Source organism: Bos grunniens, chromosome 6, assembly GCF_055505025.1.
Source record: "Bos grunniens cultivar Pamir isolate PY7600 chromosome 6, Bosgru_T2T1.0, whole genome shotgun sequence".
In the NCBI taxonomy this organism is placed as follows: domain Eukaryota; kingdom Metazoa; phylum Chordata; class Mammalia; order Artiodactyla; family Bovidae; genus Bos; species Bos grunniens.
The window spans coordinates 18203830-18219072 of record NC_141170.1 but is presented as its reverse complement, the minus strand read 5'-3'; the positions used below and the strand labels follow the sequence as shown (position 1 = coordinate 18219072).

Here is a 15243-nt window from a genome sequence, read left to right as displayed (position 1 = left end):
TCATAAAATCTCCTCCTAAAAAAATTGTCTAACTCTCTGAGGGCCTGTTCTGCCAGTTTTACCTGGAGCACAGAGTGCCTTACTCCTGACCTTTGCCCTGAATTCCTTTCAGGATGTGTTAAAGGTCAGCAGAGGTCAGCAATGGCAGTGACTAGTGACCTAATTCTTGTAGAGCCAGATGGCGAGTGACAGTTTTTAGTTGGCATTCCTCATAAAATGGAAATTTGAAAGTCCATAGCTATAGAAATTGATTAACTGTCAAATTGATTATTTAATATTTTCAGTAGCAATATTCTTCTAGTATGTTTATAGATTTTGCTCTGCCTAACTGCTAAATGGGCAAATTTGGTTGATAATTATTGTGTCTATTCATCTTTTAGCATGTGTTATGTTCTAGACTAGGCTGCAGTGTCATCTAAAGGGTTATTGCATTGGTTCATTGAGTCAAAACCTGTGTAAATATTTGCCATTTAATCTTACAGACTTCTTTCTGCTGACTTTTTTTTTTTTTCCCTAAGGTTCCTTGTTCCAATATCAAGTGTTATTTGCAATGACATAACTGCTTACATTTTTGGATTTTTTTTTGGAAGAACTCCGTTAATTAAGGTAATGGAAAAACACCACAAGCAAGCCTTTACCATAACCTAGATGATTAGCTACTGGAAAAAATTCCCAACAGTTTGGTGCAGTTACATGTTGTTGATTTCTCAGGCATTTTGATTTTCCTTAGCTACCCTCAGCAGCCACAGTGTTGAGGGTGGAAGTCTGCATTTCCCAATGATTCCATCTGGGTTTTTCATCAGCTGTTCTCTTGACTCCTCGTCATTCATCCTCTTCTGTGAAGGCTCATGTCATTTTCCCCTGGCTTCTTTCCCTTGGCTGTCATGTCGTTTTTTTATTCTCCTCGCAACAACCCTCTGAACAGGCCTGTCCATGACTTTGCTTTCCTCTCAAGCCATCTCATTTGTCTCCTCCTTTACTGAGTTGTTTGAAGGTGTATGATATACCAGCATCACATAATCATGTCCATTTTCAAGACTTGTATACCCAAATTCATTAAAAAAACAATTGAGGTTCTACAATAAAAACCATTGATGAATAATGCAAGTGATAAGGAGAAGTGAAGCTCAGAGACCGGAAAATACACACGAGGAGACCGTGTTGTTTTGTGTTAGATTTGGTTCTGTTTGGCTTCCCGGGTGGCACCAGTGGTAAAGAACCCACCAGCCAATGCAGGAGACTTAAGAGACGAGGGTTCGATCCCTGGGTCAGGAAGATCCCCTGGAGGAGGGCTCGGCAACCCACTCCAACATTCTTGCCTGGAGAATCCAATGGACAGAGGAGCCTGGTGGGCTACAGTTTGTGGGGTCACAAAGAGGCGGACACGACTGAAGTGACTTAGCACAGCACAGCAGCCAATGGAGGCAAAGAAGGAAGTGAAGTGATTTTTAAGTTCCTGTCTGGGGTAAAAAAAAAAAAAAATCAATTTCTCATATAAAGACAGACCATTTTATAGAACTGGTTGCTTCAGAAAATAAAAGCTTTTCATGTTGGGCCCTTACAAAGGAATTACTTGGTTTATATGTTGGGCCAGGTCCTCTGTGACATTCCCACAAATGCATTAAGTGGCTGTTTGGAAGTTATGACATGAAGGCATTTTTGGAGGAACTGAGACAATTATTCGGATAGAAAACTTGTTTGTTCAGAGTGATGTGAGGATAGTTTATCGTTCCCAGAAGAGTGTGTGGACTGCTTGTCCTTCAAAAACACCTTCCTTAAATGTTTCCCTACATAGGAGTCCAGTACATAGCGTCAAGCTGAGCTGTAGGGACACTGGCCAGCAAATTATATATTTTTAAAGTTTCTAAAGTTGCTCCAGCACAAGAGTGAGTGGTGAAGTAGTCAAGGATTCTATACCAGCTGAGAAGTTGTTGACTCAGGAGCCCTCAGAGGCTGTAGGAGACTTACTGTTTGATTTTAAGCGTCAGTTTCTAGTGAATTACAAGGCTGAATTAGTTGTATAATGCAGCCAGATGTAATTAAGCAAGTTAACCCTGAAATCAATACGATAGGGTCAATTTAATTTGATAAGCTCTCTTTAAAATAATCAGCAGGCACTTTTGAATTTGAGTCAGCTGCTGTTTCATGACAACAATACTGAATTATCTTAAGAGGTGGTGTATACCAGTTGCTCACCTATGATGGAATTATTGTCAGATTGGTCAAGAAAGGCTTTGTGCTTTGTAAACTTTGGGCTGAGACTTCATGTACTTTAGCATATTACCCATTTCTATGTCAGAATCTTCCCTCTGCTATTTGTTTGGCTTCCGTCCTCACTGATCCACTGAAAGGATTCTTACAGAGTCCACCAGAGTGCTTTCCTGATCATCAGAACCCAGTCCTTATTTTCCAGAGCATCTCAGCAGTTAGCACTGTCTACTCTTTTTCTCCTGCTCCTGCTTCACCAAGTTCAAGACTTTCCTCCGGGTTTCTCTCCCTGAATGCTCCAAGGACTAATAAACAATAATTGCAACCTGAAACAAATTGCAAAGGTATACAAAATACCAAAGTATCCTTAGAAGCACAATATATTTCTTCATAGAGTATGACATATTCTGACCAAAGGAAGGAGGATATGTGCCCACTTGTGGGGCTAATCTGCACCTGGGCTATGGAGTATTTGGCCATTTCAGAAAGAGGTCTGCTGTGAGCACGGCATTTGGGAATATGTGATGGTCTGGGGCTCTGCAGTGTTCATGCGTTGCTGTACTCGTCCTACTTTTGATCCATAGTAAGTCAACACAGACCCTGTATACTTAGAATAACTAGATCTTGGCCTTATTTCAAGAACTACAGTATTCTGGGAGTTTATATAAGCATGAACATCATGGGACAGTTATTACAGCATAGAGTTTATAGCCCTTTGAGTGATGAAAACAAATTGAGGCAATTTATAGAAACAGATATTCACAATATGTCAGATGTATGAGGGCCTAATATGTGTTAGACACTACTAGAGAGATTCACACAAATTAAACACAATCATGGACTGAGGGAAAAAGCGTTGCAAAGTCTTTTCAATACGAGAAAAAGGAGAGGTGTACAGGGTATTATGGGAATTCACTGAACATATGTATCTGTGTTTTGTGAGTGCAGTAACTCTTTTAAATTTTATTTAATATAAAAAATAAATATCTTTTTCAGTTGTCTCCTAAGAAGACTTGGGAAGGATTCATTGGTGGTTTCTTTTCCACAGTTATCTTTGGATTCATTGTGAGTTTTACTCGGATTTTTATTTTATATTTTGAGAAATGGTAGCAAGTTTATTAATCTATTCTAAACCTAAAGGCATTAAACCATAAAATGCTAATAATGTAGTAACTGAAGCCCACTTAACAGAATCCACAGTCATACCTTGGAGATACTGTGGCTTCAGTTCCAGCCCACCACAGTAAAGCAAGTAGTGGGGTTAAAATGAGTCACATGAATGTTTTATAAAGTGTGTATAAAAGTTACGTTTACATTTTACTGTTAGTCCTTTAAGTGTGGAATCGCATTATAGCTTAAAGAACAATGTACATACCTTAATTTTAAAATACTTTGTAGGCCCCCCACCCCCCAGGAAAAAAAAAAACAAACCTTCTAACTAACCATCGTCTGAGCCTTCAGTAAGTCATCTTTTTGCTGGTGGAGAACCTTGCCCTGATGGTGATGCTGCTGACTGATCAGGATGGTGGTTGTTAAAGGCTGTGGTGGCTCTGGAAATCTCTTAAAATAAGACAACAGTGAAGTACGCCGTGCTGATTGTCTCTTCTTTCGTGAATGATCTCTCTGTAGCGTGCAATGCTGATAGCATTTTGCCCTCAGCATGACTTCCTTCAGAAGTGGAGTCCGTCTTCTCAAATCCTGCTGCTGCTTTATCAAACAAGGTTATGTCATCGCCTATAGCCTTTGTTGTCATTTCAACAGTCTTCACAGCATCTTCACCAGGAATAGAGCTCCTCTCAAGAAACCACTTTGTTTCCTCATTCATCACAAGTGATTCCTCATCCATGGCAGTTGTATAAGGAGATTGCAGCAATTCCCCCCTTATTCAGGCTCCACTTCTCATTGCAGTTCTTTCCTATTTTACCACATTTATAGTTACTTCCTCCGCTAAAGTCTTGCTGTTGGAAAAATGGTGCTGTTAGGCTTGTTTGAGGCGGGGTTGCCATAAACCTTCAATTTGTTAAAAACACAAAACTTGGGAAGCACAATAAAGTGAGTGCAATAGAACGAGGTATGTCCGTATTCTCTAGCCCAGCAGCTCTCATCCTGGCCTGTATCAAAATCAACTGGGGAGCTTCTGTAACATTCATGTTCCAGCCCTCTGCCAGCTCAATTAACTCCCTCAGCTGATTCTCATACACAGCTAGGCTTGAGACCCTTTGTTGTATTCTGGTAGTTTCTAATAGCTGTGCAGCCTTTGGGGGACACAGATGCTGGGACAGGCGGTGGCTTTGAGTAAAAGCAGAGACTGCAAATGATGTTGAAAAGTTCTGCCTCCTTCACACTTGCCAGCTGCTTCACTTAATGGGTGTTTGTGGCTGTGAGCCCAGTTTACAGAAAAAGTTTGTTAAAAATAATTGATGTTCACTTTTGGCTGTGAATATGGATATTGTTAATGTTTTAAAAAATAGTGTATAATTATGGAATTTAGGTTTTTTATTCAAAGGTGTCTTGTGAGAATCAAGAAAATGTACAGAAAAATGGCTGGATATAAGATAAATATACCAAAAAATTACTGCCAGGAAGTTTAATTTTTAAGTCATGTCCCTTAACAGTTCTAGAATATATTCTGTAGCCAAATATAGGGTACTTACTAACAACACGGGGCTTTGAGAGGGAGCAAATACACACATAAATGGAAATGAGCCAGGCTGGATGGGAAAACCATCATAATTCCTTTCTTTATCAGTTTAGTTCATTCTCAATGAAAATTCCAGTAGAATTTTAAAAATTATGCCAGTGTTTATTTGGTAGAATGTTGATAGTAATTCATAAATAGGATAATGGAAAGGGACCTGGTCCTATCTAATGTTTATACAGTATGAAGCAAGGATAACTAGAATATTATTAAGTTAAATACTACTACAAGAATCTGGTATCATTAAAGACAATTTAGAAATTCTAAACAGCCATATCACTGGATAGGACCAAGGATAGGACCAAAGAAAATAAAGAGCGATACTAAAAGAATGTGATGCATGATAAAATAATGAGGGAAATTATATATATATATATATATATATATATATATATATTTAATATTGGAGAAGGCAATGGCACCCCACTCCAGTAACTCTTGCTTGGAAAATCCCATGGACGGAGGAGCCTGTTAGGCTCCAACCCATGGGGTCGCTATGAGTCGGACACAACAGAGCGACTTCACTTTCACTTTTCACCTTCATGCATTGGAGAAGGCAATGGCAACCCCCTCCAGTGTTCTTGCCTGGAGAATCCCAGGGACAGGGGAGCCTGGTGGGCTGCCGTCTATGGGGTCGCACAGAGTCGGACACGACTGAAGTGACTTAGCATAGCATAGCATATATTAATAAGTAATTTTGGGGAAACTGGTTGTTTGGAAGCAAAATCACTATATATCCATTCCCAGTGTTATATTTACACTTCTGTTAACCATTCTTGAGCAATATAATGGTGTGAGTGTCGCAGAGAAAGGAAATGAACTAGCACTTTAAATTTATAATAAGATATTTTGCTTTTATATATCTTCTTCTGTGGCTGAGAACAGATAGCTTTAAAAATTGCAATGATGCGTCCAGAGAAAGAATAATTTAGTAACCATTTTCTGGGTTTTTCACCTGTGCTGTTTTCTTAGCAATTTTGAATTACTGGTTATTTTTTATTGATGAAATTAATATAACCTTTATGTAAGAAGCTTCAGCCCTGTACTGTCCCATATCTTTATAATTCTTAGCTTCTGTTGACATTAAGTACGTTTTTTAAAAAAAGTACAACCTTGCTATAATGCTTGTTTATATGCTTGTCTAAATGCTCAAATCAATTTTTTATCTTTTTCCCCTTCCCTCTTATTGTCATACTGAGATTATAATAACACTGATTTTCAAAAATTTTTGATTTCCTGATGGCTTTTCAAAGTCTTTCATTGTGTCGCTTATGATCATTTAACTTTAAATATACGTAGCAGAATGAGAATGCAAGGAAAACTTGGCATTCTGTTTCTGGCCTTTCTGACACACAACACATATACATTAAAATTTTAGTATATACATATTTCTGTTCCATTTACTGTTTTATGAACGCTCACTTTGTCATTTAGGCTGCTTACGTGTTGTCCAAATACCAGTACTTTGTCTGCCCAGTGGAATACCGAAGTGATGTAAACTCCTTCGTTACGGAGTGTGAACCCTCAGAACTTTTTCAGCTTCAGAGTTACTCACTTCCTCCCTTTCTGAAGGCAGTGTTGAGACGGGTAAGTTAAACGTGGGAGGGACCCTCCCTCCCGAAGGTTAAGCTTCCTTTAAAAGTAAAATTAAGATTTTCACAAGAAATCAATTTCTACAGAATTTTTAGTTATAGAATACCAAAGTGGTTTCACTGACTGCTTGGCATCAATCGTATATCCTATTCTCTGGGGGTTTCCCCTTCTTGAACATAAAATGAATATTACTATCACAAACTAATTATCCGTTAGAAACTTACTTGCCTAATGGTTTGAATACTGGTGGTAATTTATTTTGTGTTTGTCTTAGAAACATCTTTCAGCATCTTTTAGATTTCTACAAAGCAGTGATAAGTTATAATGAGTTTTATGTGTAACTGGTATAAATGGATTCAATTTAAAACTTCTTTTTTGTGATGCCTCATGGTTTGCTAGCTCTTAATTCCCTGACCAGGAATTGAACCCAGGCCCCAGCAGGGAAAGCACTAAGTCCTAGCCACTGGACCACCTGTTTCAGGGATTCCTTGAAGTATTTTATTATTAACTGAAGTTAATTTTTGAGAAGAAAAGGTTAACCAACAAATTATTTCTCTACTTGAATGCTAGATACACTGATTGCGAGAATTTTTTCAGTGTTCAAGCCATCTGTTATCTGCTAGAGAATTCTTTGATTCTGTCAGTCTTTGATTGGGATGAGCCCATTGCTTTGAGAACAAGTCCAAAGATTGGAGTTCTTAGTGATCTTTTGTAAATCACACCCATGATGCACTTTCTCAAATGTGTAATTTCAGTTTGTTTAAAGTGGACTAAGAACTAAGAATTTACGAAATAATTTGACTGTAGAATTCTTCTCGATTTTTATGATTTTTTCTCTAAATCTTTTATGATTGTCTTCCTGATGCTCATTTTGTCAGCCTTTTTAAGCATTTTACTTTCAGGTGTTTCCACAGCATTTAACTTAATTTTAAAAGAAGGATCAACTTTCCCCTCATTTTGTCATATAAGACTAAAGCTAAATAAAATGCACAATCAAAATATATATTATATGATTACAGAAACAACTGTAAAAAACAATTTCAGAGATTAATTGAGTTTTGGTGATCCTGCAACCCAAGTGATGTATAAATCCCTAGACAGATTAGAAAGCAGCCTGTTAGATTTTCGTACACCAGGTGCTTTCAGTATCCTTACAGAGGGAATGGGGCATATAGGCTGAATAAACAAAGGATAGTACGAGCTTACAACATTGATTTTTTTCCTGTGATCTTGAAAATTTGTGAAATTAATAAAAATATGGCATATGCTCTTGAGTTCCTGTTTATATCACGGTTCTTAGTTTAGGTGGCATGCTCAGATACATTTCTCATGCAGTTAGCTCCAACCCCTCTCTTTTTTTTTTTTTTTTAACCTCTTTAGGAAACAGTGAGCATGTACCCTTTCCAGATACACAGCATTGCTCTTTCCACGTTTGCATCTTTGATTGGTCCATTCGGAGGCTTCTTTGCCAGCGGATTCAAAAGAGCTTTCAAAATCAAGGTATGTGTCTAGATTCTTTGTTAGAGTGTTATAGAATATGATTAGAGCATGTAAGACGGTTGGAATTGGTTCTCTTTTGGTCTCCCACGTTAAGCCCCTGGGCAAAAGCTTTTCCACCCTGTATGTGTCAGCCTTACAGAGTATCTTCTTTCTTGTTAGGTTTTGGTCGTGCCATGTTAATGCATCTTAAAGTATCACATCACCCTCTCTTCTTGAAATGGCACATGTCCCTTAATATTGGGACAGACACAGAATCTTGGTCCTGCAGGTGTTCATCCAAGAATCCGGCCACGAATTGTGTTAAGTGTAGTGTCCTGCATGTCCCACGAAGGGACATGCAGGAGAGTCCTGGGATCTGTGACTGTGGATTCTCCAGATCAAGGGGCATCAGACTCTTTCTGTAAAGGCCAAGCCATCTGTTAATAGTAGTGCTGTTGCAAACCACTCAACTCTGAATTCTTCCATGGTAGTGAGAGAGTCCCATGGACAAAATATCAATGAATGGGTGTGGCTGTGTTTTAATAAACTTTACTTACAGAAAACAGGCAGTGGGCTGGATTTGGTCTGTGGGACATAGTCTGCTGGTCCCTGTTCCAGATACTTAAAATCAGCCCTGTGTTTTAAGTTAGAATCTCATAAAGTGAAATAATGGCCTATTATCTCAGCTTTCCTCACGTGGCTTCACTAAGACTTGACTGTTGTGCCGTCGGGAGTTAGAGTGGCTTCTGCAGGTGGGGGCAATCTGGGCAGGCTTCTTTGAGGAGGTGATGTTTGAGCAGGGATCTGGGGAAAGGATGATGAGTCCTGCAGAGAAATTGAAGGAAGGGAGTTCCAGGGAAAGCACTGGAGCAGAGGAGCCTTCACAGAGGGAAGGTGAAGAAGAAGAGCATGGCCACAGTAGAGAGTAGATTGGACTACAGAGTGGATGGGGCCAGATCCCAGGGAAATAAGTACCTGAACTCAGAGAGCATTTGCAACGGGGACATCCTACCTTAGGTGCATATAATACACAGAAATGTGCAAGATGTTGTCCGCACTGATGCTCACCACCTACTTGGGGAGATAATTTATATCCACAAAGGGCCACAGCAGTAGCTGTGCAAGACAAGAGGCCTGAAAAGGCTGCAAAGAGTAGAGCAGGGCTGAGTCACCACAGTTCTCCCGTGCTTGGGTCAGTAGGGGAGAGACGGAAGGAAATGTGTTGGCAAAAAATTAACCCAAGAGTTTTTCGATCATTTTTTCAAAGGGAGAAATGTTATGTTTAGAATGGTATTTTCATTTATTTATTTATTGGATTGCCACTCCAGTATTCTTGCCTGGAGAATCCCATGAACAGAGGAGCCTAGCAGGCTGTGTCCATGGGGTTGCGGAGTATTGTACATGACCGAAGTGACTTGGCACGCGTGCATAATTGCTTTACAGTGTTATGTTAGTTTCTGCTGTGCACCAACGTGAGTCTACTCTATGTATACATATGTCCCTCCCTCTTGAGCTTCCATCCAACCCCCGCCCCCTGCGATCCTACTCCTCAAGGTCATCACAGAGCATCAAACTGAGCTCCTTGTGGAATACACAGCAGCTTCCCGCTAGCTATTTTATTTGCTTTAATAGTCTCCAGTCCAAGGTTTCTTGTTGAATGATGAGATTTCTTTTCATGTCTGAAATGAAGGTATAATTGCGGTTACATTTTAGACGTTTTTCAGGTTGCCTGAGTAAATGAGAAGAACAGTTGGTCATTTCCATTTCCTGGGCACTGACACATTTCCATTTCCTGGATAGATCTGTTCAAGGTCAACTTGCAGAGGCTGATTAATGAGTCCCTCCATTTGGCCCTTTAATGGACTAACATGTCCCAAATTAATTAGCTGTTTTGATTTTCTTTTGTACCCCAACACTTAAAAAAAAAGAAGAAGAAATATTCATCACAGTAGTAAAATATTTATTTCAGCATAAGAACTATTAGGATAAACATGAGCTAGAACCAGTTGTACATCTGTCAACAACACTAAAATAGCACCCTCCCAATAGTTGCTGATAAAACAGAAGAGCAGGATATACGATTAGTAATAGCTGACAGCTTTTTTTATTTAGAAAAAGTTTTATTAACTGAAAAAAGTTAGTACTAGATTGATTCAATATTTAAATAGTGTTATTTGAAAGCTTTGGCTTGGGACTTCCGTGGCAGCCCAATGGTTAAGACCCCCCTGCTTCCACAGCGGGTGTGGGTTGGATCCCTAAAAAGGAAGCAGCAACAACATAGAAAGCTGTGGGTCAGTTCAGTAACCATTCCAGCATGATTCTAACATATTCCAAAGGTACGGTTTAAATCTGTTGGATATGTTCTAATAAGTTTGTATTTATGTGTGCTTAGTCGCTCAGTAGAGTCTGACTCTTTGCGACCTCATGGACTGTAGCCCGCCAGGTTCCTTTGTCTGTGGGGATTCTCCAAGCAAGAATGCTTACAGTGGGTTGCCATGCTCTCCTCCAGGAGATCGTCCCAACTCAGGGATCGAACCGTCTCCCGCATTGTGGGTGGATTCTTTACTGTCTGAGCCACCAGGGAAGCCCTTATATTTAATAGGAAAATCCAATAGTAAAGTATTTTCCTTGAAGTCCGTGATGTCAAGGAGACATTTACAGATAGAAATTTTATAGCAGGTGATTTTTGAGAATTTACTAATATGTTTGTTGGTTTTTTTTTCCTGAAGGATTTTGCAAACACCATTCCTGGACATGGCGGGATAATGGACAGATTTGATTGCCAGTACTTGATGGCAACTTTCGTGCATGTGTACATCACAAGTTTTATAAGGTACTTTTAGATTTTTAAAAACTGTTTTGTTAGATGATTTCTCTGAGCTCTCATTCCCATAGGCATTAGTTTGAATTCGTTACTTTTTCTGTCACTGGTATTCCATAATAGTGAAAGGGATGGTGGCTCCTGGCTCTGTGTCACACTGTTGCCTTGGGCGATAGGATTAAAATGTAATTATTTTTCTTAGATTTGAACAGCTTAAAAAATAGTATATGTCATAGTCTAATAGGACTGAGTTAAAATTCAGTCAGGGTGGATGCATGGGACTGGGTTTGGAACAGGAGGAGATTTCATTTCTCAACTGTGGACGCTGTGATGGTCAACACTGAGGGTTAAAAAGGAGGACAGAATTCATCCAGCCCACTAGTTACTGCTTGAGTATCGGTTACGTGTTGGGGAATGTTCTCGGCACGGATGTAATAGAGGACAAAACAAACCAGTCCCCGTCTTCAGCTTATTTTCTCGTTGGGGAGTTGGAGGGAGAAGGGGCAGGAGTGGATAACAAATATAGCTTGTTTGGTGGTTGTAAGAGCATGGAGAAAAAGCAGTCTAGGGGATTTATGGACGTGTGTGTGTGTTGAGGGTGGGAGTGGAGAGGTGAGGCAGGGTGATTGGAGAGTGTTGCTGTTTTATATGGGTGCTTTATTCTCATTATTAAACTTTAATGTTTTGGGTCTGCCCTAAAACGCCAGTCTGGGGTGTGAAGGCTAACAACATCAACCACATGCTAACTTTTTTTCTATCATGGTCTCTACTGGTGTCTGAGCCTAGAAAACCTGTAGTTTTGAATATTTCTGAACCCAGAAAACCTGTTATTTGGAGGCAAACTCATATTTATAGCCCCTAAATACGCATTTTAAATATATACCCATAGTAGTGTGAGCATTTTTGTATTAACCTTTATTTTCCTTGAGCAGTTTTGTTAGGAGTTTATTTCATTAATCTTTTCAAAGAGTCAGATTCTGACTTGAACTTTCTCTGTTGTGTGTTTGTTTTCCATTTCATGATGTCTACTCTCATCTTTCCTTCCTTTATCTTTAAAAAAATTTTTTATTGGTGTACAGTTGCTTTACAGTGTTGTTAGTTTCAGGTATACAGCGAAGTGAATCAGGTATGCATTTATTCATATGCTTTCAGATTCGTTCCCCATATAGTTTATTATAGAATATTGAGTAGAGTGCCCTGTGTTATAGAGTAGGTCCTAGTTAGTTATCTATTTTATATATAGCAGTGTGTGCATGTTAATCCCAAACTCCTAATTTATCCCCTGCGTCCAGCATTTCCCTTTTGGTAAACATAAGTTTGTGTTCAAAATCTGTGAGTGTTTCTGTTTTGTAAATAAGTTCATTTGTATCATTTTTAAAAATTAGATTTCCCATATGAGTAATACCACGGTATTTGACTGACTTCACATAGTATGATAATCTCTAGGTCCATTTGTGTTGTTGCAAATGGCATTATTTTCTTCTATTTTATGACTCATATTCCATTGTATATCTGTACCACATCTTCTTTATCCATTCCTCTTTTGATGGACATTTGTAAATAGTGCTGCAGTGAACATTGGGGTGCATGTATCTTTTTGAATTACAGTTTTCTCTGGATATATACCCAGGAGTGGGATTGCTGGATCATATGGTGGTTCTACTTTTAGTTTTTTAAAGAATCTGCATCCTGTTCTCCATAGTGGTTGTACCAATTTACATTCCCACCAACACTCTCTCCAGTATTTATTGTTTGTAGATTTTTTGGTGATGGGCTTTCTGACAGGTGTGGGGTGATACCTTATTGTAGTTTTGATTTGCATTTCTCGGATAATTAGTGATGTTAAGCATCTTTTCATGTGCTTTTTGGCCATCTGTATGTCTTCTTTGAAGAAAGAACTATTTAGATCTTCCGCCCATTTTTTGATTGGGTTGTTTCTTTCTCTTTTTTTTGACATAGAGCTGCATGAGCTGTTTGTTTATTTTGGAGACTAGTCCCTTGCCAGTCGCTTTGTCTGCACATGTTTTCTCCCATTCTGTGGGTTGTCTTTTTGTTTTGTTCGTGGTTTACTTTGCTGTGCAAAAGCTTTTAAGCATAATTAGTTCCCATTTGCTTATTTTTGTTTCTATTTTCAATAGTCTAGGAGGTGGATCCAAAAAGATCTTGCTGCAGTTTATGTCAAAGACTGTTTTGCCTATGTTTTCCTGTAAGAGTTTTTATGGTGTCTAGCCTTACATTTCGGTCTTTGATCCATTTGAGTTTATTTGTGTGTGTGTGTTAGAGAATGTTCTAATTTCACCCTTTTACATGTAGTTGTCCAGTTTTCCCAGCACCACTTATTGAAGAGACTGTCTTTTCTCCATTGGATATTCTTGCCTCCTTTGTGATAGATCAGGTGCCCATGGGTGCATGGGTTTATTTCTGAGTTTTCTATCGGTTTCATTTCTGTTTTTGTGTTCTTTATCTTCCTTAAGTTTGAATTTTCTGTCCTTTTCCAGCTTCTTGAGATAAAGCTTAGGTTACTGATTTTCAGGTTTCTTGTCTAATCTGTTCATCTAACACTATATATTTCTTATTAACTACTGCTTTTTGAGTGCTCTTTTTAATACTCTTTAAGTACTGTCATCCCACATTTGTATTTTCATTATTCAGCTACAAATATTTTTTGATCTCCAGTATTATATCTTCTTTGACATGGAATTATTTACAAGTTCATTGATTCACTTTCAAAGAAATGGAGATTTTCTCATTCTTCTTTATTGATTTTTGCTTTAATTCTGTGACCAGAAAACATACTCTGTTATTTCACTGAGACTTGCTCTGTGCTCAAGCACATGGTCTACTCAGATACACATTCCACGTGTGCATGAGGCAAGTGCTGCAAGTCCACTGAGGGGGAGTTCAGCTAAATCCTCTGTACTGATTTTTTGGTTTGGTTTTCCATCTGCTTGCTCCATCAGTTATGAAGAGAGCTTTGTCAGAATCTCCCAGTTTTTGCTTTATAGATATTGAGGTTGTGTTAGTTGTATACAGTGTATACACTGTTGAATCACTCCTAATGTCATATAATATTCATCTTTATATACTACCTGTTTAAAGCTTATTTTGTGGAAGATAAGTATAGCAACATCAGCCTACTTTGATTAATGTTTGCATAGTATTTCTTTGTCTGTCCTTTTATATCTTATGTGCCTTTTCCCTTATATTTAAAGTGTGTTTTTCTTCTCACAAGTGTATAACTGGATTTTGTTTGTTTTTATAACCCAGTTGACAGTCTTTGTCTTTTTAATTGGAGTATTTAATTGCCGAGGTCCAGCCCTGGCTGATCCAGGGTATTCGAAGGGGAGATGGCGTTGGCGACCTATTCAAATGTTAATTAGAGATATAAAGAGTAATAGAATGAGGATAGCTCAGTAGGAAAATTCAGTGGAGAAAAGAAGCTGAGTAGCTTGGTTTACGCGGAAAATCAATATAACCCGTGACACCAGGTTAGCTCTGACCATGGAGGCCGCAGGCGCCCTCTCGAATAGCGGAAGGTGCCCCACCTTAGACACCTTCTCGAGTGGGTCTTAGAAGCCCAGGCAAATAAATGGTCGCAGAGGATATCTGCGCTCCAGATGGAGACTCAGCTGGAAATTGAGGGGAAGAATGACATGGGGAGACCAAGTTTTGGTGAGCAAGGCCCGTAGCTTTATTTTCAACAGGGGCTTATATACCCTGAATTACACATAGAGGATAATAGGGGATGCAAAGTCAGCAGTCTTTGATCCTTATCAAAAACCAGGGTTTCTTTCCTGCAAATTTATCGTATACAAATGGTTTAGATGATTTACATTATCTTCTGGCCAGAAGGCCTATTAACATTTTATGACTCTTGACAAAGACTTATCAACCGTAAGACTTATTTTCTCTAAGAGTAATTATTTTAAGGTTTGGCGCCATCTTCTGAAGATAAAATTGCATTCCTATAGGGCGGATGTGTAATGGGTTTACAACAAAGGGAAAGAATTTATTACCTTAAGGGTCTAAAGTTACTAACACCAAGGCCACTACTTATTTTTTCTACATACCAACTATTAATTAATACACATTCAAGGATACAATTCAGGGGATGTGAAAACTTGGCAACAAGCATTGGCTCATCAATGAAATCTTTTACTAGTTTTATTCTGACAGTTTCTAACTCTCTGAGAGGCTCTAAGCTATTTGAATATCTTAAGCTTCCCGTGCCTCTCGAGGCTGGGAGACTGTAAACAATCGTATGCATAGCTGTAGGAGTCCAGGTAAACTTGTCAGGCGAGTTAGAGAGCCATCTGAGGGGTTTGGATTTAAACACTCCTAATTGCCCAGGAACTTTTATTAATTGGAGCTGTAAGTTAACTCTGACAGAGAGAGCGAGATGGTGGTGGGGGACAGCCCCCAGTAAAGTCAGAGGTGAGAGCAC

General features: G+C 38.9%; 1 protein-coding gene across 2 annotated transcripts in view; it reads left to right on the top strand.

Moving 5' to 3' along the window:
• Positions 1-15243, top strand: part of CDS1 (CDP-diacylglycerol synthase 1) — a 79979-nt gene that overhangs the window by 59059 nt on the left and 5677 nt on the right. For both annotated transcript variants that reach the window (XM_086407538.1, XM_086407539.1), the window contains 5 exons: positions 519-606; positions 3205-3273; positions 6341-6493; positions 7880-7999; positions 10708-10811. In XM_086407538.1, the coding sequence (XP_086263664.1) occupies positions 519-606; positions 3205-3273; positions 6341-6493; positions 7880-7999; positions 10708-10811 (534 nt within the window). The remainder of the gene's footprint in view (positions 1-518; positions 607-3204; positions 3274-6340; positions 6494-7879; positions 8000-10707; positions 10812-15243) is intronic.